This window comes from Crinia signifera, chromosome 4 (genome assembly GCF_055691185.1).
Source record: "Crinia signifera chromosome 4, ASM5569118v1, whole genome shotgun sequence".
NCBI classification, from domain to species: Eukaryota; Metazoa; Chordata; class Amphibia; order Anura; family Myobatrachidae; genus Crinia; species Crinia signifera.
In genome coordinates this window covers 115,072,875-115,094,612 of record NC_139220.1, presented here as the reverse complement: position 1 = coordinate 115,094,612, position 21,738 = coordinate 115,072,875, and the positions used below count along the sequence as shown (strand labels likewise).

The 21,738-nt window shown below is 46.0% G+C and overlaps 1 protein-coding gene across 1 annotated transcript in view; it reads left to right on the top strand.

The window, feature by feature from the left end:
* The first annotated feature begins 1,226 nt into the window (after window positions 1–1,226).
* Window positions 1,227–21,738, top strand: part of APPL2 (adaptor protein, phosphotyrosine interacting with PH domain and leucine zipper 2) — a 97,338-nt gene continuing 76,826 nt past the window's right edge. Inside the window, exons 1-3 of the mRNA XM_083182290.1 lie at window positions 1,227–1,381; window positions 13,943–14,041; window positions 20,698–20,757. Of these exons, the coding sequence (XP_083038416.1) occupies window positions 1,328–1,381; window positions 13,943–14,041; window positions 20,698–20,757 (213 nt within the window). The 5' untranslated portion in view covers window positions 1,227–1,327. The remainder of the gene's footprint in view (window positions 1,382–13,942; window positions 14,042–20,697; window positions 20,758–21,738) is intronic.

Below are 21,738 nucleotides of genomic sequence, written 5' to 3'. Positions count from 1 at the left end.
CGAATATGAGCTCTTGCGGCGAACGCCGCAGGGAGCCTGAGGACGGTGGCAGGCAGGGAGATGGAAGTCTCCCTGCCTGCCCCAGAACGTTTGTGGGTGGGAGGTGGTCTCCCCGGGTGCCAGGCAGCACAGGCTGCCCCCCGGGGGTGCCAGCAGGGGACCGGGTATATTCACTACACCCGATCATGCATATGTAACGATTGGGTGCAGTGAATATATGAATATCTAATGAGCGGCTCGGCTCCGGCGCCCCCTGCTGGCTGGTCAGTTTAAAAAATTAAATATAAAATTAAATATATATTCATGTGCTTACAGCACATGAATAAAAATAGCATGCCCCTCCTCAGAATAAAATTCCTGATTTTTTGACACCACATGTAAAAAACAAAACACTTTAGTTTAAAAGTTCACAAAAGATAGCGATTGCTACTCGGTGAATCATGACAAAAAAAACACCCTTGAAATGTATTCGCCATCTGGTCATTGAATAGGGTGATTCACCGTTTTAGTCAGAAATTCACCTTACAGCACAAAATCGCCATAAAAACCTGGCGAATCAGCCTCATTGAATACCGCCCGAAGTCTTGCAATTTTCTCTATAGGCACAGTGCAAGGTAATTATCATGAAGTAGGCGTGTGGGGGTGGAAACTAGTCGTTTAGTGTGAGTGTTAAGAAAAATGCAGGTGTGTCTGGAAAACAATAGGTGTGTCCGGGAAAATGGTAGGTGAGCATTTTAGGGGAGTGTTTGTGACGCCAGCTCCAGGCTGGATATGCTTTTTTCCACCGCACTGCCGAATTAAGCCCTACACACAGCTATGCTATTTAACTAAGCAACGTGGGTTTGGCGGAGGGTCAGCACTAACTGCACATCTTCAGGAATGTGCTCCTTTTGGTGCCCTGTCATTACGCATGTGGGATGATACATCCCCACAATAGGATTGCATATTACAATGCAATCCTGGGCGGTAATATTCTGCCCAGATTGCTTTGTAAATACAATCCTTAATAAATGGGCCCCTAAAGCAGCTAAACCAGACCTCTCTAACAAAAAAAAAAAGAATAAACCCCATTCCCATTCCCACGTACTCCCGTCAGTTGGGAGCGACAAACAATTGAATATTGGAGTATTACTATGTACATTCCGTCCCGTCCATAGCTGCATGACAGCGCAGAGTGAACATTACTAGTCACTGGTGGCAGGCCTGCTCTCTGCTACCCTCTAGCGGGCACGGCATACACGTCGGCTACGTATCGCTGATGTGGTGGAAGAGTGGGTGTTAATTGAATCCAGCTAAATTATTCAGCAGCAGCCCTGTAGAGAACAACATGCCGGCTGTAGACAAGCTGCTTCTGGAGGAGGCTTTATTAGACAGCCCCCAGGTAAGGACAGCCTGGCACAAGGCGGGGGGAGGTTTGTTGCATGGATTTTACGGCAGGGAGAAGGCGGATAGCTGCTGTGCGGCCCCCTTCCCCCCGGGCTGCTCTCCATAGAGCTGTAGTAGGTTAAAATATAACCCAGAGATGCGACCGGGGGGCGTGCGGGTCGCTGGGGCATCATGTCATTGTCCTTAGGTAGGAGACAAAGGAGGACGCACACCCGGATGCTGCTGGGGGATCTGTGTGTAGGAAGTAACACAGGTGTGTGTGTGTGTACACACAGCACAGCAGAGGTGCTCCGGGATAGCAGCAGGGTGTATGCAGCGCACACATGTACTAGTGCAGCAGCCCCTCCAGCCCTGCTCCATAACGTCAGCCGCCCTGACGCTGCTGGAGAGCCCGGGGTCACCAGCCTGCCCGGCCGCTACTGCTGTGAGGCCTTTGTGGGGAGAGCCTGCTGCTGGCCACAGGATGAGCAGGAGGCCCTGCTGCTGTGACTGGGACAATGTCTCAGGGATGTCATTATGAGTTATGAGGTGTATCATAGGGAAGGCAAATGATAACAGGAATAAAGGAGTGGGGCCCAGAATGCATTTCATTTTTACATGTGCCGTGTGTGACTGCAGATATAGGACATTATATGATTATATTACAATCTTCTCATATAACAGAGGGCAAGTTAGCTAAAGTTCTGGCATAGCCATCAAATATGCATCGTGTATCTCAGTACCTCCAACATGATTCCTTCAGTCAGGTACAAATTACGAAATGCTCTGCTCTTGTCCTATCATATGTCATTTACTTCCGATTTAATGCGTGGTCCAGAGATCAGGAGATAACCATGGCTGCCACAAGGATATACTGGGCCAGTGAGTGGCATCACATACGATACATCGTATGTAAAAGGATCCCATACAATGTATCGTTAGTGATCCTAGCTGTTGGGGAGCCCAAAAGCTGTCTGATGGGGTGTTGTCTAGGTATCGTATATGAGGCTGCAAACAATACCGCAGCTATGTGTATTGGGGTCTTAAGTGTCACACAGAAGCAGATCCAGGAAGGGGGAGCATGAAGTGTGATTGCTACCGCTGCCAACTCAACCCTTTAATCCGGGACACATATTAATTACACAGGTTCTGTGGCTGGTTTTAAACTGCCACAGAACCTGTGTAATTAATATGTGTCCCGGATTAAGGGGATGAGTTGGTCACCCTAGGCAGAGGAGACTGCTACTGCTCAGTGGCCACAATGTAGCATGGCACATAGCAGCATGTTCTGGGCTGAGGAGAAGAGGTGCCAATGGATGGCTATCCTACATCAAGTCCAACCAGAAACGGACCATGTTTACCTCTTGGCTGGCCAAACCGGTTCTCCAGATCTAGCAACAGGTCATGTTTTCCAGACCACATAGCTGGTGCAGTCATTACGATCTAATTCAGTGTTGCCTACCTGACCCTCTCCTTCAGGGAGAAAATGCTCTGTTCCTGGACTTCCCTGGTAATGTAGGATTGCCATCACCTGTAGGGAGCTAGATAATTGATAAGAAAGGAGTTTCACCACAGGTGATGGCAATCCTACATTACCAGGGAAGTCCAGCAACAGAGCATTTATAACTGAAGGAGAGGGTCAGGTAGGAAACCATGATCTAATTTTCAAACATGTGCTGCATTCATTTCTAACCAACACATTCTACAGCAGGCATTCCCAACCACGGTCCTCAAGGTACACAAAGATTCCTCAGCGCTTTACAGAGTATAGTTGAACATTCACATCAGTCCCTGCCCCAGTGGAGCTTACAATCTGTATTCCCTACCACACTTATACAAGCACACAGTCTAGGGTTAATTTTTGTTGAGAGCCAATTAACGTACCAGTGTATTTTTGGATTGTGGGAGGAAACCGGAGTACCCGGAGGAAACCCATGCAAATACGGGGAGAATATACAAACTCCGCACAGTTAGGGCCATGGTGGGTATTGAACCCATGACCTCAGTGCTGTGAGGCAGTAATGCTAACCATTTACATAATTATCCATTCGCAGGTGGGGAGAAATCATTTGATGGTCAGTGACCATCAAATGATTACTCCAGTGCTCGCAGTTTAGAGACACCTATATAGTGAACTGCGAGCGCCCTGTGTGAGGAGAGGACAGGCAGCTGACATCAGCTGCCCCCCCACCTGCGTCACTGCCTCATTAGCTTGAGAACGCCCATGAAATGCTGGCCATTCCCATATGCCGGCACCCCCCGCTGCTGTGTAGGGTGCGTGTACCCGGTGAAAAGAATGTTGGCCATGGGTGCACGCACCCTGCAACTGCACATGTGCAGACGCACACAATCGGCCCCCCAAATGTCCCAAGAATCACTTTTGCTTTATTATGACTCTGTATTGCGATGTCTTCAAAGCTTGTGGTTATACAAGGTCCATTTCCTGCATATTAGGGTTAGTTCATCGTATGTACATCACCAAAGCACAAATGAGACACCTGGTTCTAAAGCCCTGTACACATGGGGCGATTTAAGCCATTATTGCTGGCTAACTGGTCACTTAGCGACCATATCTCCAGGGTTTTTTCTTTTTATGTTGTAGGTGATAAATTGTTAGGAGCGTCCTCCTGCAGCCAGCCCTTAATGGTTGCAAGAGCATTCTCAAAATTGCTGGTCGCTGGTGCACAATAAACTGCACCAGCGACCAGTGATTTCTAGTCAAAATGAGGTAGAGACAGAAATGCTTGCAATTACAGTATCAGTCAAAATCGCTGGTCACTGGTGAAATTAGTACACTGAGCAATATGGTCGCTGAGCAATAATATATTGCTGAGATATCAGCCAAAATTGCTCAGGGATCTTATTGCACATCTTAAAGGTGCCTATACACGTTACAATTATTGTATACAAAATCGCATCTCGCTTTTACGATGAGATGAGATCTAGTACAAAAAGTATGTGCGGTACTTGTGTATTATCACGGCAACGGCACCCATCGCATCGCATACCACTAATTAATGGCATGCGACGCGATCATGCCCGATTTGGGCTTATTCCCGTGTTAAATACCCCTCCAGACCAAATTTTTAATTGTATACCCACCCTGATGGGTAATGAGTATGTTAAATGCCCCCCCCCCCCCATTGTTAACGCCAACCCACTATCAACGCCAACCCGAAGCGTGGTGAGCGCAGCGGTACGTGTCCTCCGACCTTTTCATACCCCCACTATCCATGTCGGCGTGGAGTTGATCTTATATAGTGTGGTGAGCGGACGCAGAATATATGTGAAGTCATCCGCGTACCCTCGCAGGGCACGCTGCGCTCACCACGCTTCGGGCTCGGTGGCTCGCTGCGCTCGCCACACTATATAAAATCAACTCCACGCCGACGTGGATAGTGGGGGTATGAAAAGGTCAGAGAACGCGTACCGCCGCCCCTCGCGGGCTCGTTGCGCTCGCCACGCTTCGGGTTGCCGTTGATAGTGGGGTGGCGTTAACAATGGGGGGACATTTAACATAGTCATTACCCATCAGGGTGAGTGTACAATCAAATATCGGGTCTGGGGGGGCATTTAACATAGGAATCAGGCATCTGGGTGCCTGTACAATTAAAAATCGGGTCCAATCGCGATGCATGCGATGCGATCTTTGGTTGTACAATGCCCTACGATGGAAATTGTGGGCGCCGTGATAATACACAAGTACCGTATGTGCTGCACATACTTTTTGCACTAGATGTCATCTAATTGCAAAACCGAGACGCAATGAGATGCGATATTGTATGCAATAATTGTAACGTGTATGGGCACCTTGTGCGAGAGGTTAAGAAGGTTTGGGTATAAGGTAATGAATTATATAAATTCTATATTCCATAGTCACTTCTCTACTGACCCAACAGCATTGTTCTGTGCTAATTTCTCTAGCTGGAATATTGGAATAGACTACAATATATCCAGGCCCTCGCTTACCATTAATGTTTCAGTGGCTCTAAAAAAGTTCTGTTATGTAACTGGACCTCCTTTTCTCCTCCTTTTTTGTGTGACAGCCATTGCTGAAAACATTGTATTATGATAGACAAACCCTGTTTCCTGCTTTCAAAGATATAGCATACTTCTATATGAAGTGGGCACCTTTTATTGAATAAGAACTTCCGACCCAAACAGAAATACTGAAGGTGTTAGAGGTTTGTGCTGCGAAATGTATCTTGAAGGTACAGCAGCTTAAGTGACTGCTAGGGTGGTTCCAAACTGTTTTCTGGCTTATATGGGTAAATAAATTGTTCTGTAGTTCACCATGTTTTGAAAACAGGATTACATATGTATTTCTTCACTATGCACTCCACCCCCCCCCCCCTTTTCATCTTCCCCTTCCTCTCTATCCATTGTCAACCCCCCTCCACCCTCCTTTTCTATTATGTTTCAGTGTTATTATATACACCTATTGTATTTGGTTGAGTTATGTATTGGGCCAATCCTGGTCTCGATAAATGATGTGTTTTATTTTGTTTAGTAATATTCAGTATGGTCTCTGCTGTCTTGAGGACAGTCCAATGGTATTATTGATAACATTGTTATTTCCTTTTTTTGTTATCTGTGATGTACTGTCTATACTTATACTTTTTCTGAAATCAATAAACAGATTTTTTAAACAAATCAAAATAGTGGTCTATTAAAAAGGAAATATTGATTCCAGTTTAATAACAAGAGTTACCGGTACATTCTTTTTGCTATAATTGTAAGCAGCGATCTATTTGGCTACATTGTGGGTTTTTCAGAGTTGCTTGGCTATTGTGTAAATTCGCAAGCGGCTAATTACTCACAGTCACCGGCGATAAATTGCCGGGTGCACGCTCCCGTCTTTAGCCCCCTTATGATTGCTGGTCGCAGGAGCAAGCTCCTGCGACCAGCTGATTTCCTCTGGTGTTCCTCCGGCAGAGGGGTGGAAACTGACCGTACCTAGGAAAATGCTGGGATTGTCCAGGAAAACACTAGGCATGCCTGAGCATTTTAGGGGAGGGGTTGTGGCGTCGGTTCCAGACCAGATATGCCTTTTTCTATTGCACCGCTGAGTAAGTATCTGGCTACTCTGTGCCTGTAATGACTGTGCACAGTGTAACAATAATTTGATGGGTTTTGGACGTATTCGCTCGGTGCCGAATGGATGTGTAGCACAAACCAAGCATGGAGTAAAAGGAATTGTCTGTAGACCTCCGAGACAGGATTGTCTTGAGGCACAAATCTAGGGAAGGGTACAGAAAAATATCTGCTGCTTTTGAAGGTCCCAATGAGCACAGTGGCCTCCATCATCCATAAATGGAAGAAGTTTGGAACCACCAGGACCCTTCCTTGAGCCGGCCATCTAAATTGTACTTCTGGAAGAGGAGAACTTTTCAGAAGGACAATCATGTCTGCTGCAATCCACCAATCAGGCCTGTACGGTAGAGTGATCATGGAAGCCACGACTTAGTAAAAAAGCACATGGAAGTCTGCCTGGAGTTTGACAAAATTCACCTGAAGGACTCTTTGACCATGAGAAGCAAAATTCTTTGGTCTGATGAGACAAAGATGGAACTCTTTGACGTGAATGCCAGGTGTCATCTTTGGAGGAAACCAGGCACCATTCATCACCAGGCCAATACCATCCCTACAGTGAAGCATGGTGGTGGCAGCACCATGTTGTGGGGATGCTTTTCAGTGACAGGAACTGGAAGACTAGTCAGGGTAGAGGGAAAGATGAATTCAGCAATGTAAAGAGACATCCTTATGAAATCCTGTTCTTGACCTAAGACTGGGGCGATGGTACATCTTTCAGCAGGATAATGACTATAAGCACACAGCCGAGGTATCAAAGGAGTGGCTTCAGGACAATATTGTGAATGTCCTTGAGTGGCCCAATTTTTCAGTGAAACTGTGAATTTTTTTTCACCGAAAAATAATATTTACTGTATTCAGTGATCACTGTTTGCCGAAAGTGAACAGTGAATGCTGGGCAATTCACTGCTTCATAGTCGCTGCTATTCACTTTTGTTTTTCAATGGGAAAATCAGCACAGTTCGCCGAAAGTGAGAACTGTGTTCACTGTTTTTGTTTTTTTTAAGGTGAAGTTCTCCGTTCTGCTTTTTGACATCTTTTTTATGTGAACTGAAATGTGTACTTTTAAAATAAATGTTTTCTATTAATTTTTTTGGTGTCTAAAAATCATTTTATTTATCATTTGAAGGATCTTGCTATTTTTACTTCTTTACAAGCAACACATAAATATATTTAGATTTTTTTTCATTACATATGCGGGGGGGGGGGGGGGGCGAGACCAGCTCAGAGCACACTACACGCAGGGTCACTTGGCCCTCCCTGCAGTGGATACTTGTGCTGCAGCCCTCTGTCCTTCCGCAGCTGCCGCCCTGTCCCCCTCCTGCCTGTGTCATATGCTGGCCGTCTGCCATCCTGCCTGTTGCCGATGTGTCGCCGTATTGGGGTATTTTCGGCGTCGGGCAGCGAGCCCCTGAGGCGTTGAATGGCGGGGTAGGCAGCAAATCTAAGGGACTGGAGAAGCACGACGAGCACAGACGAAAGTGTTACAATACTGGCCACAGTATTGGGCAAAGGCTGTGTATACTTATGTACATGTGATTTCTTAGATGTTTTTTTTTTTTTTTAATACATTTTCAAAAATCATGGTCTATTGTGTGTAGAATTTTGAGGGGAAAAATTAAATGGAAAAAGCTTGTAACATAACAAAATGTATGGAAAAAGTTAAGCGCTGGGAATGCTTTTCTGATGCACTGTAACTCTATCATTAATTTTGTTGTCAGATGACATATGTTTGTGGTGCAGATGTGCATAGGAAACTAGAGAAGATGTGCACTTGTGTTCATAGGAGTGAGAGTGAGATGTTCTAAGCCATGGAGAGTGATAAACCACCATCCAATTAGCTCCTACTGTCCTTTTTCAAACACTGCCTGTAAAATGTCAGTTGGGAGATGAGTATCTGGTTGTTTATCACTCTCCATTTTTTCACTTTTCTTATGCTGCTTTCACACTGCCAAACCTGCTCTGACCTGTTTTTTTAAAACATTTATTTAACCGGCTCAGAGGAAGTTTAACCCCCTTCACACTGCATGTTGTAAACGGTATATTACTGGTTAATTACCGTTTTTGTACCTTTCACATTGAACCCGTTGTGAAAGGTACATGGTAATTAACCAGTAATATACCATGCAGTAGGCAGAGCGGGTTCAGGGGGTGACCCGGGGGCGGCAGCCACAGGTGTCGGTAAAGCAGCAGGGCCCCCCACACAGCCAGCACCTAGAAACACCCCCTCCCTCCCCTGGCACCTGGCTGCGGATCCGGGCAGCGCGTTAGGCAGCAGGCGTGCATGGGTCACTAGGAAGGAGCGGATCCCGCTCATTACATATGTGCGTATGAATGAGTTGATCATTACATATGTGCATATGTAATGAGCGGCTCTCGATCATTACATATTCACTGCGCTGATAACCAGCTCAGTGCTAACTGCTGCCTGAGTCCTATATACCGGTTCAGAGCCGTTCACACTGCAAGTTTGCAAGTACCGGTTATTTGTAACTGGCAAATTCAGACTGGTGCTTTCACACTGCAGCTCTAACCGTTTTTAAAGGCTAAAAAAAGGCAATGTACCGGTTAAGAGCTGCAATGTAAAAGGGGTATTAGTAAATCTGTCCCTGAGTGCTTTTACATTCTGCATATTGAGCACCTAATCCTTGAGGTTGTTAAAGAGTTTTTTCAGTTTTGATGACTAATGTTCCAGTGGTTTTGAAACATGTGATGAAGCATTAATCATTCCGAGTAATGCAGTTCTGGCAGGACTTCTTAATCACGTTTGTGTTCTGTTTTTCTTTGTCTATGTAGTCTAAAAATAGTATATTGCAAACTTATGTAGCTTTCACATCACACTTTTAAAACGGTATATTGCCGTTTTTTTGCATTTTTAAAACGTTTAAGGCTGCAGTGTGAAAGTGTCAGAAACTCCAAAAGAAAAGCTACACACGTTTTGATTCAGTAAAACATTGCTTGTGGCTGCTGATTTGACTTTGCCCTTTTTATGTTTTTTATTTTCTCCAATTGAATGCTTTCCTGTACTTGCCACCTTAGCATTCACTGACAATAGTTATCACTAGGCATATCATTTGCATTCCAGGTGACTACTAAGAGAGCAGGTTCTGCCCATCTCCTGGATGTTTCCTGTAGCACCCTGACATACCGGTCTGCACTGTATGTTATGCTGTTCTATAAGAGCACCATGAATAGAATGCTGATCTCAGGGATTTCATCATGCCTTACGCGGAACCATTGAGAGAATTGTCGAATCTGCCAATATAATGTCTCATAGCCATTGACACTGTTTTAGTATGATTTTACATACTTATGTCAACGGTTATGGTAATACACCCAATGGTATTTTATATGTTTAGCATGGTTTTTTCATGTTTATATTCTGTAAATGTATTTGGTAGCCTGAAGGGAGCAATACATCTAAACACCTGTCAAATGCCTAATGGTCAATGCTGGATCAATGTTACAGTGTAAATATGAAAAAGGCATTGAACTCTTTCCACTAACTGACGAGGTGAAAACAGTTTATTCATCTTGTGCTGTGTTTTATTGTTTGACAAATAATTATATATAAGTAATTGCAGCACCTAATGGATACTATATGATATGTTGTTATTATAGTCATCTTTTATTTATAAGATATGACCGATTAGGCCGTTCTATACATAAATGGATCATTATATAAATTACATGGATCAGAAGATAAAGGTTGGGAAATACTATCTGCCAGTTGTCACAGGTGTGGTATAGCAGATCTACAGTATTTCGGTCGACATTTAATAGGTCAACGCCGAACGGTTGACATATATTAGGTCGACAGATACAAAAGGTTAAAAGATGGTCGACACAAGCTTTTTCATGTGTTTTTTTTGGAGGAGGGGGGGGGGGGGGGTTCTTAGGCCTTGTATGTACTCGTGCTCCAAATTGTAGTCCAAATATGTAAAATCCCCAAAAACATGTTGACTATTGCTGGCCTTTTTTACCTCGACACCTCTCCTGTCAACATTTTGTACCTATCGACCTTATGGTGTCAAGCTATTGATAGTCTACCTAGACACTGTATATCTGTCATGCGGATAACATTGTGAACAGTATAGTATGCGCATCTATTGGCATTTCTGTCAAAATGTTTGTGGTGTAGTATGGGGGAATGAGGAGAAACATTGATAGTTTGAGATCTAAAAATGCATTTTGTTTAGAAATTCAAACACCAGCTGCTGGCAACCATAACTATTCCTCCCTCTCTCTCACACTTTCTTTTATCCGAACCTCCTTCCTCTTCTGGTAGATACACTTGTGGCTACCTATAAGCTGGAGGTAGCGGAATGATGTCCTCTGTGTTTCTCCAGCGTCATGCATGCAGCAGGAGACATGGTTGAGTCACTTCATCATGTCTGTTGCAGCTGCTCACAACTAAAGTAGCAGTGGAGATGGCAAAAGCAGTGAGTGTTATGCTGGGTGCACACCAGGACGACAAGGGTCCGATCACATCAATCTAGATCCAATTACGACTGATAGGATGTAGATTGTGTGGTGATTGGGCCCTTTTCCATCCTGGTGTGGACCGATACCGATCCGATGCGCGGTCCCGCGGGTCGGTCGTTATTCAGATCCTACCTGCAGCAGGTAGGATCTGATTAACAACCATACTCCCGGGTGCGGTTCTCCATCGGATCGAACCTGCTCATCGTGGCCCCCCGTGTCATCGTGAGCCGGTCGGAAGAAACACTGACGACCCGCTCACGGTGTGCATTGTGAGCGGCTCGTCCTGGTGTGTACCCCGACTTAAACTCACTGGATCCATCACTAAAAATAAACTGACATACAATAATATCGCTGTATGATAAAACATGCACATAACTAGATCACATTTCTAATAAAGTGTATGATTATTTTGATCTAAGTGTTCCTAAACTGTGTGCCTTGGCTCCCTGGGGTGCCTCGAAACACCAGCAGGGGTGCCCTGGGTTGGTGGTCCAGGACCAATTCAAATTATCACTGGCACTACCAGTGTCAAATGTATATGTTGCCCTTACACAGTCCAAAAACATATTGTAATGATTGGCTACAGTATGTACTGAATAGAGGTGTGTGTTTGATCTTTTGCATGTATAGTTACTTTTGGCCTGAAAATAATACAAGTCATACTTGCTGACCTTTGAGCGGTCCACTATGGAGTGCATGTCATGGTCAAATGGGTAGGGTGGATCCGGATGATAGGTTTAGACCAGGCATGTCCAAAGTCAGGCCCGGGGGCCAATTGCGGCCCGTGCTGTCATTTCAAGCGGCCCGCAGCCTCCAGCTGGAAGCGGGCAGAGCATCAGATGTGGGATGCACAGCACAGGACACTAAAGGTGGGGCCCCGGCAAGCGTGCCTTTACCTTGGTGCCGGCTGAAAAAGTCAGATGTGTTTGGCATCTTACCCCTGCTGCTGCAATAGTATATCACCCTACTCCACAATCTCAGTGACAGCAGTGTTTGGGGAGGGGGGCAGCAAGGGGGAAGCTTGCTACTATAACATGCAGAGTGGAGGAGGGAGGCAGCAGGAGCCCAAGCGTCTCCTGTCCTTGCAGTTCCTGCTTTTCCTCTCCTTCCTCTGGCTCAGACAAGGGGCTGGGAAACATACAGAGAAGGGGGCAGAGTGGGGGACATACAGTGAATGGAGGAAGTGATGGCCATTCAGAGAAGGGGGAGCAGGGGCAGGCTGGGGGACATACAGTGAATGGGGGCAGAGTGGGGTACATAGTGAATGGGGGTCATACAGTAAATGGGAGTCATACAGTGAAGGAGGGTCAGGCTTGGGGACATACAATGAATGGAGGCACTGATGGACATTAAGCAAAAGGGGGCAGGCTGGGGGACAGAGTGAATGGGTGCAGAGTGGGGAACATATAGTGAATGGGGGACATAGAGTGAAGGAGGGGCAGGCTGGGGGACATAGAGTGAATTGGGGCAGAGTGCGGGACCATTCTGATGTGATTAATGATTCAAAGAATGTCAGGCTGAATGGTCGGCCCCCACACATTTACACTTCACCAAATCTGGCCCTCGTCACAAAAAGTTTGGACACCCCTGGTTTAGACCTTCTGGTCGACCTAGCAATGCTTGACACGTTAAAAGGTCGACATGAGGTTTTTTCACTTCGCAACTGAGAATGGTAAAGTGTGAAGCAATGCACCTGGCACAAAGCATGGCAAACAAATGTTGGGGGTACACATGCTCCTGTGTCGACAATGACACATAGGGGTTGATCCTATTACCTGCAGCTGATTCGCGACACTGAATGCACTTTGCGGCAGGCTGCATCCGCTTAAAGTGCTCGCACCTCCATAGGGATGTGAGCAATTTTAAGCGAATATGGCCCAGCATTAAAACTGCACCCTAATGGCAACTCGTACCCATCGGCGATAATAGGATCGACCCCCAAAAATTTGAAAAACTCAGACCTTTTCATGTGTTGACCAATTCTGCATCTACCTTTCTCCAATAATGAGGACCTTGTACATGCAACATTTTGAGGTCCACCTAGACCAAAGGTGTCCGAACTTTTTGCGATGAGGGCCAGATTTGGTGAAGTGAAAATGTGTGGGGGCCGACCATTCAGCCTGACATTCTTTGAATTATTAATCACATCAGAATGGTCCCCCACTCTGCCCCCATTTCACTGTATGTCCCCCAGCCTGCCCCTTCACTGTATATTTCCCATGTCTGTCTCCATTCGCTGTATGTCCTCCACTCTGCCTCCTTCACATTATATTCCCCTGCCTGACCATACTTCTCTGAATGTCCCCCAGCCTGCCCCCATTCTGTATGCCCCCGGCTTGAAATGATGGCATGGGCCACAAATGGCCCCCAGGCTGGACTTTGGACATGCCTGACCTAGACACTGTTGACTTTATTGATCCACAACCTTGGCTGGGGTGGTGGTGATGGTGCATTAACTAGCATTGTGAGTGGGGGCTTGGTAGATGATAGGATTTATTTGCGATTTGGATTGTCAGCTGGCCCGCATTGTCTACTACACGCTTCCAGATGTCCAGCATGGCTGTACAACTTTTTCAGTGAGCATTTATGGCCCCTACACACGGAGTGATGTAGGGTAATTTTCTAAGCATTCTTTTCAAATTAAGTCAGAAAATTACACAAAATTGCTACATGCGTAAGCCCCATAGGTGCAGCCTATTTGACACTTTACAATGGGGGTTATTCCGACCTGATTGTAAAGCTACTTTTTTTTTTTTTTGTACCCTGCACAGAAACAAAAGAACTTGCCCAAATCTGACTCTCTCTGCACATGTTACATTTGCCCCACCTGCAGTGCAGCATGGTTTTGTCCATTTGCTAAAAAAAGAGCTTTACAATCGGATCTGATTAACCCCCAATGATTTTTACCCAGTTTGGATAATATTGTGGCTAGAAGTGTTTCTTTGTTTACATGTCAGATATAAAATATACAGTTTATATATTTTGTGTTTTCTTTTTGTAGACACGCTCCCTGCTCAGTGTATTTGAGGAAGATGCAGGTACTCTGACTGAGTATACAAATCAGTTGCTCCAGTCGATGCAGCGGGTCTATGGTGCACAGGTAAGCTGCTCTAGAACATCACACCTGTGCTGTAGTTGAGGGGTTCTGTTTTATTTAGGAATGAAAAGTTGAAGTGGATCTGAGGAATGGAATATACATACCATATTATTACTTCTATGCTGATTTGCGACCATGCCTTTTTAGTGCCTTTTATTATTGGCCAACTGTCCTTTTTGTATTTTGATTTTGTATATTTGGTACTCTTTACCTAGAACGGCGCCCATCGCGGTGATCGCGACATCGCGGGCAGTACATAAACGGCCGCGACGCGATGCCCGCGATCACCGCGATTTTCCCATAGGGAACAATGTTAAAAAGCCTAATTGACCGCGATTTTGCATTCAATGCCTCAATGCCCGCGATTTTCCCATAGGAATCAATGTTAAATGGGCTACAGAGCCCAAATAGGCACAATTAACCCTTAAATGTCCCCCCAATTTTTGTACGCCACCCCACGATCCACGCCAACCCGAAGCGTGGCGAGCGCAGCGAGCCCGCGAGGGGCGGCGGTACGCGTCCTCCGACCTTTTCATGCCCTACTATCCACGTCGGCGTGGAGTTGAGAATAGAATAGTGTGGCGAGCGCAGCGAGCCACCGAGCCCGAAGCGTGGCGAGCGCACGCGGATACCTTCACAGTTATACGCGTCCCCTCGCGGACTTCACAGGTGTCCGTGGCGACGCGGACACCTGTGAAGCCCGCGAAGGGACGCGTTTACCTGTGAAGGTATCCGCGTCCCCTCGCGGGGCTCGCTGCGCTCGCCACGCTTCGGGCTCGGTGGCTCGCTGCGCTCGCCACACTATTCTATTCTCAACTCCACGCCGACGTGGATAGTAGGGCATGAAAAGGTCGGAGGACGCGTACCGCCGCCCCTCGCGGGCTCGCTGCGCTCGCCACGCTTCGGGTTGCCGTGGATCGTGGGGTGGCGTACAAAAATTGGGGGGACATTTAAGGGTTAATTGGGGCTATTTGGGCTCTGTAGCCCATTTAACATTGATTCCTATGGGAAAATCGCGGGCATTGAGGCATTTTAAAGTAAAATCGCGGTCAATCAGGCTTTTTAACATTGTTCCCTATGGGAAAATCGCGGTCATCGCGGGTACCCGATTTTGATGTACCCGCGATTTACCCGCGATGCCCGCGATTTTTTACCCCCGACGCCCGCGATTCTGATCGCGGGCGCCGTTCTAGGTAAAGAGTACCGTATATTTAGCTCTTTGTTAAAAAAAAAATATCTATCATATAACAGTCTTAATGTCTGCCTAGCTCTCAATGGGCGCTGGAGGAGAAATTCCCCAAACTATCATGCAGCCCTCCCCTGAATGGGGAACATTCTGAAAAACACCGTCTCACCTGAACTGTCAACTGTTTATCAGACTCCTCTGAGGGCTGAGGCTCTGGTTTTTAACATAAACATCCATTCGCATCACATCATCCACATCATTCGATCACCGACCATTGAATGATGGTAAAGGTACACGCATATCTCAAGGAGCCCATACACGCTCCGTTTTTCAGCGGCTCCGTTTTGTACTTTGAGGTGCGTGCTCCCGCGCATCTCATAGTACAGTACAAAAAGTATGTGCTGTACATACTTTTTGTACTAGCTTTACATTGTATCAGTTCGCATTACATGCACACGGAGCGTGTATGGGCTCCTTAAGTGCCTCTAAAGTCACCCTCGACAGGAACTGGGCGGACAGCTGACATCCAGTGACCCCACGTCACCGGACGATTTCCATGGGAACACCCCCCAGCCCCAGTCTTTGCCGCACGCATCCGGCGTATGCCATGCGCAGAAATGCGCATCCGCACTTCACAAACATCGAGCTCGGATGCGAGCAAAGGGACCAGAATAACCCTCGGTGTGTAGGGGCAAAGCTATACACTGCCCCACGAGTCACTATCGCCTAGCCTATTAATATCCAACATGCCGGATAACTAGTAATATCACCGGGCAGGGCCAGTGTTCTCACCCGTGTGTAGGCCCCTATAGCTATCCTTGGACTTTTACAGACATTTGAAACTTTTTAAATTCATAGGAAGAGAAAAGTTGGGAAATGACATTTTCAGACAGCCACATAAATCCTCCAAATGTATGTAAATTTAAAACTTCAACTAGTTAATGTAGTGGAGAAAGATGTCTAGCTGTCAAAACAGGCTGTCATTGTGCTAAAACAGAAGCAACATTATTTACACCATAGTAACTGTGATATGCTAGAGTCCCACTCTGCAGTGTTCTATTGTACTAGTGTACTAACATTGTACCAGCAGGGAGATGCCCCCTGGCAATATGCTGCCCAGCTGTCCCTGGGCACAGACCTGCTCTGTCTGTTTATTCTATTAGCAATGTCATTACAGGATTACGTAGCAAAGTAGCATATGTAAAATGGTGAAAGGTTTACAAGTGGCTTAGTGATCTAGAAATTTAATGAGTGAAAACCACAAAAGCTGTCTATATAACACTGAATATTTAACCCCTTCCTGACACAGCCAGTTTTTGCGTTCCTGACAGAGCCATTTTTTTCAAATCTGACATGTTTCACTTAAGTGGGGATAACTTTTTTTTGCTTTTACTTATCCCAGTGATTTTGAGATTGTTTTCTCGTGACACATTGTACTTCAAGTTAGTGGTAAATTTGGGTCGATACAGTCTGTGTTTTTTTGTGAAAAATACCAAAATGTCGTGAAAAAATGGAAAATTTTGCAATTTGCAAAATGTCACATTTTCTGCTTGTGAGACAAATAAACATACCACTCAAAATAGTTAATAACTAACAAAGACCATATGTCTACTTTATGTTGCAATCATTATTTCAACCTCCTTTTCATTTTTTTGGACACTAGGAGGCTTCAAATATGAATAGCAAATTCTCAAATTTTCAAGAAAATTTCAAACACTGATTTTTTTAGGGACCAGTTCAGTTCTGATGTGACTTTGAGGGACTTGTATGTGAGACACCCCCATAAATGATGCCATTTCAAAAACTGCACCCCTCACAGTATTCAAAACAGCATTTTGGAAGTTTGTTAACCCTTTATGTGTTTCACAGGAATTAAAACAAAGTGTAGGTGAAATTTCAAAATTTCTTTTTTTTTGCAGAGTTTCAATTTTAATACATTTTTCGGTACTCTTTACCTAGAACGGCGCCCATCGCGGTGATCGCGACATCGCGGGCAGCACATAAACGGCCGCGACGCGATGCCCGCGATCACCGCGATTTTCCCATAGGGAACAATGTTAAAAAGTCAGATTGATCGCGATTTTGCATTCAATGCCTCAATGCCCGCGATTTTACCATAGGAATCAATGTTAAATGGGCTACAGAGCCCAAATAGGCTCAATTAACCCTTAAATGTCACCCCAATTTTTTTACGCCACCCCACGATCCACGCCAACCCGAAGCGTGGCGAGCGCAGCGAGCCCGCGAGGGGCGGCGGTACGCGTCCTCCGACCTTTTCATGCCCTACTATCCACGTCGGCGTGGAGTTGAGAATAGAATAGTGTGGCGAGCGCAGCGAGCCACCGAGCCCGAAGCGTGGCGAGCGCACGCGGATACCTTCACAGTTATACGCGTCCCCTCGCGGACTTCACAGGTGTCCGTGGCGACGCGGACACCTGTGAAGCCCGCGAAGGGACGCGTTTACCTGTGAAGGTATCCGCGTCCCCTCGCGGGGCTCGCTGCGCTCGCCACGCTTCGTGCTCGGTGGCTCGCTGCGCTCGCCACACTATTCTATTCTCAACTCCACGCCGACGTGGATAGTAGGGCATGAAAAGGTCGGAGGACGCGTACCGCCGCCCCTCGCGGGCTCGCTGCGCTCGCCACGCTTCGGGTTGGCGTGGATCGTGGGGTGGCGTACAAAAATTGGGGGGACATTTAAGGGTTAATTGGGGCTATTTGGGCTCTGTAGCCCATTTAACATTGATTCCTATGGGAAAATCGCGGGCATTGAGGCATTTTACAGTAAAATCGCGGTCAATCAGGCTTTTTAACATTGTTCCCTATGGGAAAATCGCGGTAATCGCGGGTACCCGATTTTGATGTACCCGCGATTTACCCGCGATGCCCGCGATTACCGCGATTTTTTACCCCCGACGCCCGCGATTCTGATCGCGGGCGCCGTTCTAGGTAAAGAGTACCCATTTTTCTAACGAATACAGTAGATTTTACTAGAGAAATGTGACTAAAAATTGATTCCCCCAATTCTTTTGTTTTTATAAATATCCTATATGTGGCCCTAGTGTGCACGTTGACCAAACCACAGGCTTCATAATAGAAGGAGCACCTACTTGATTTTGGAGCCTCCTTTTTATGAGATTTTTTTTTAGGCACCATGTAGGTTTCTAGGCACCATAAGTGCTAAAAGTTAGGAACCTCCCCCACAAGTCACCCCATTTTGCAAACTACACCCTTCAGGGAATTCATTTAGGGGTATAGTGTACATTTCAAACCCCCAGGGGTTTCACCAATTTTGATACAACTGGGCTGTGAAAATGAAAAAATTAAATTTTTCATTTTCACAGCTCAGTTGTATCAAAATTGGTGAAACCCCTGGGGGTTTGAAATGTACACTATACCCCCTGATGAATTCCCTGAAGGGTGTAGTTTGCAAAATGGGGTCACTTGTGGGGGGGTTCCACTGTATGGGTGCTTCAGGGGTCATTCAACCAGAATCTGTGCTGCAAAATCCAAAAATCACTCCTTCCCTTCTGAGTCCTGCCATGCACCCAACTGGTATTTTTTGGTCACATGTGAGGCATTGCCATACTCGGGAGAAATTGGGGCACAGATTTTGGGGTGCTTTGTCTCCTTCATTCCTTGTGAAAATGAAAAATTTTGAGCCAGATCTGCATTTTTGTGTAAAAAAATGTAATTTTTTACACAAAAATGCAGTTCTGGCTCAAAATTTTTCATTTTCGCAAGGAATGAAGGAGACAAAGCACCCCAAAATCTGTGCCCCAATTTCTCCCGAGTACGGCAATGCCTCATATGTGACCCAAAAATACCATTTGGGTGCATGACAGGACTCAGAAGGGAAGGAGTGATTTTTGGTGGTGGAATGAATGGTGGGTGCTATGTCGCATTAGCAAGACCCCCGAAGCACCAATACAGTGGAACCCCCCCACATGTGACCCCATTTTGCTCACCAGCTTTGGGAGGGGGGCTGGCGCTGCGGCTGGTGGGGGGGTGGGAGGGGTGCTGGCGCTGCGGCAGCCGGGTGGGTGGGAGGGGGGGCCGCCGGGTGGGAGGGGGGGGCTGGCGATCGGTGGTGATCGGTGCTGTACTTAACAGCACCGATCACTGTATATATATATATATATATATATATATATATATATATATATATATATATATATATGTGTGTGTGTGTGTGTATATTTATATATATATATAGTTCATCTAAATAAATTGAAACCAATATCAAAGATTTAAGCAGCAGTGCTGCTGCTGGCGGGGGGGTGGGAGGGGGGCTGGCGCTGCGGCTGCTGGCTGGGTGGGAGGGAGGCTGCCGGGTGGGAGGTTAGGCTGCCGGGCGGGTGGGAGGGCGGGCTGCCGCTCGGTGGTGATCGGTGCTGTACTTAACAGCACCGATCACCACCGATCTCTGTGTTACCGAGCGGCTTAGCCGCCGGTAACACAGAAAACGCTGCAATTGGCTGTTCACTTTTGAACAGCCAATCGCAGCGATCGCCGACCGGGGGGGGCACCCCTGCCCCCCCTGGGCGGCGAGGGGGGATGTCTGCTGTCAGGGACAGCAGACATCTCCAAACTGTCACCGCGTCTATAGACGCGGTGACAGTTAGAAGTCATGACGTACATATACGTCATGTGTCGGGAAGCACATCCCGGCCATGACGTATATATATACGTCAAATGTCGGGAAGGGGTTAAGAGAGGGGAGTGTTTTTTTTTTGCCGATATGGTATCTATGGTATACACAGCCATTGAAATGCAACATTAGTTAAAGTACATAGGGGGAGGGGCCCTAAACTGCACACCCTGGACATATGAGGTGCTACCTGCTGAGACTTGTAGTGCAGCAAGCAGGAGGAGGAGATTGCAGGTGCACACTAAATATATATGCTAGACCTTTTAATATCTTGCTATATTGCATTTGAGGTTATTAGCATAGTAATGGCCATTAGTATCGGCTTGTCCACAAGCCGATACTAATGGCCATTACTATGCTAATAACCTCAAATGCAATATAGCAAGATATTAAAAGGTCTAGCAACATTAGTTAAAGGCCTATAGAGTACTCTATGCATTGTCCTCGCTTTTATTGGAGCAATATCAAATAACTTCTCTGCATAATAGTGTGGCATTACATACAGGAGTGTTTAATCGGAAGTGTGGTATACTGAATGAATATTCCAGTTTAATTCCATTGTATTTTATCACAGATTCAAACTGTTCAAGGCTACAGTCTTATATAATTGTATTATGTAACCTTATTTAACCCTTCAGTCAGAGTGTTTACGCAGATATCCCTAGTACACTAAGCTATTCATTTTACTGAGTGATACTTTTATACAACACTTTAAGTTGCTTCGCTATATTATGTAACGCACGTGTTTACTCCAAATGTAATGCACTTACATAAATGTTAAATGTATTAATATACTTTTTTTTTTAATATATGTTTTGCACAAAGAATGAAATGTGTTTGGCAACTCAGCAACTATCCAGCCATCTCCTTGCATATGAAAAACAGGTAACTGGAATACAAGTGATTGTTGTTGTTTTTATTATTAATATATGTTTGAAAGTTAAGCCCCGTACACTGGTGGTGGGGGAGCCTGCACTGGAGGACGTGCTTGGGCACAGATTGCTCAGCACATGTTGCTGGACACCCGCGATGCACCTGCGATTTGTGCTGAGTGATCCATGTGGGCTAGTGTTCTCTGGTGAGAGCGATGACTAGATTTTGACTGCATGCAGTATATAGTCAGGCAATAGCACATCACCGTCACCGGGGCCCATACATACGGGAGGATGGGTGCTTCATTTCTAAGCGATATAGCCAGATTGCTTAGAAATGGGGCTGTAATTGCTCCGTGTGTGTGTGATCCATTACAACTGCTTCTGCTTAACACAGCAGAGCACAGGAGGGAATAGGTGGACAAACATATGCCAGAGTAATGTTCACGTAGAACTACAAGCATCAGCTTACCTGGCAATCAGTGCTTGCAGGGAATGGATAGTTGTCAAAATTGTAAGATACTTGAAGAGAAAACAATCTTTAATTTAAAATATTTTCACACTCCCCCATTCACCACTATTAAATCAATCAATCCTTCCGTCCGCCCGCCTCTCCTTCATTTCCTGACTCTTGTTTCCCCAGGTTATTAATCCAGAGCATTAATAATCCAGAGCATTGTTATTGGTCAAAATTTGGGAAGGGTGCTCTAACTGGTTACTTCTATCTAGAATATAGGTGGGCAACATACGGCCCGTGGGCCGGATGTGGCCCATGAACCGATCCTGAATGGGCCTCCACCAGTGCGCAATGACAAGTGGCCCAACTACCTGAGCTTCTTCTCATTGCACTACAGCAGTGAGCAGTGCTAACCCATGATGCCACTGTGGAGAGCAGCCGGGATTCCCTTTGCGATGTCAGATGCTTCCTTGGGCTCTGCTGGATTCCCCCTCACCCTCTGAGCCCCCCCATTGTTTTGGCCACCTGCTTCTCAGC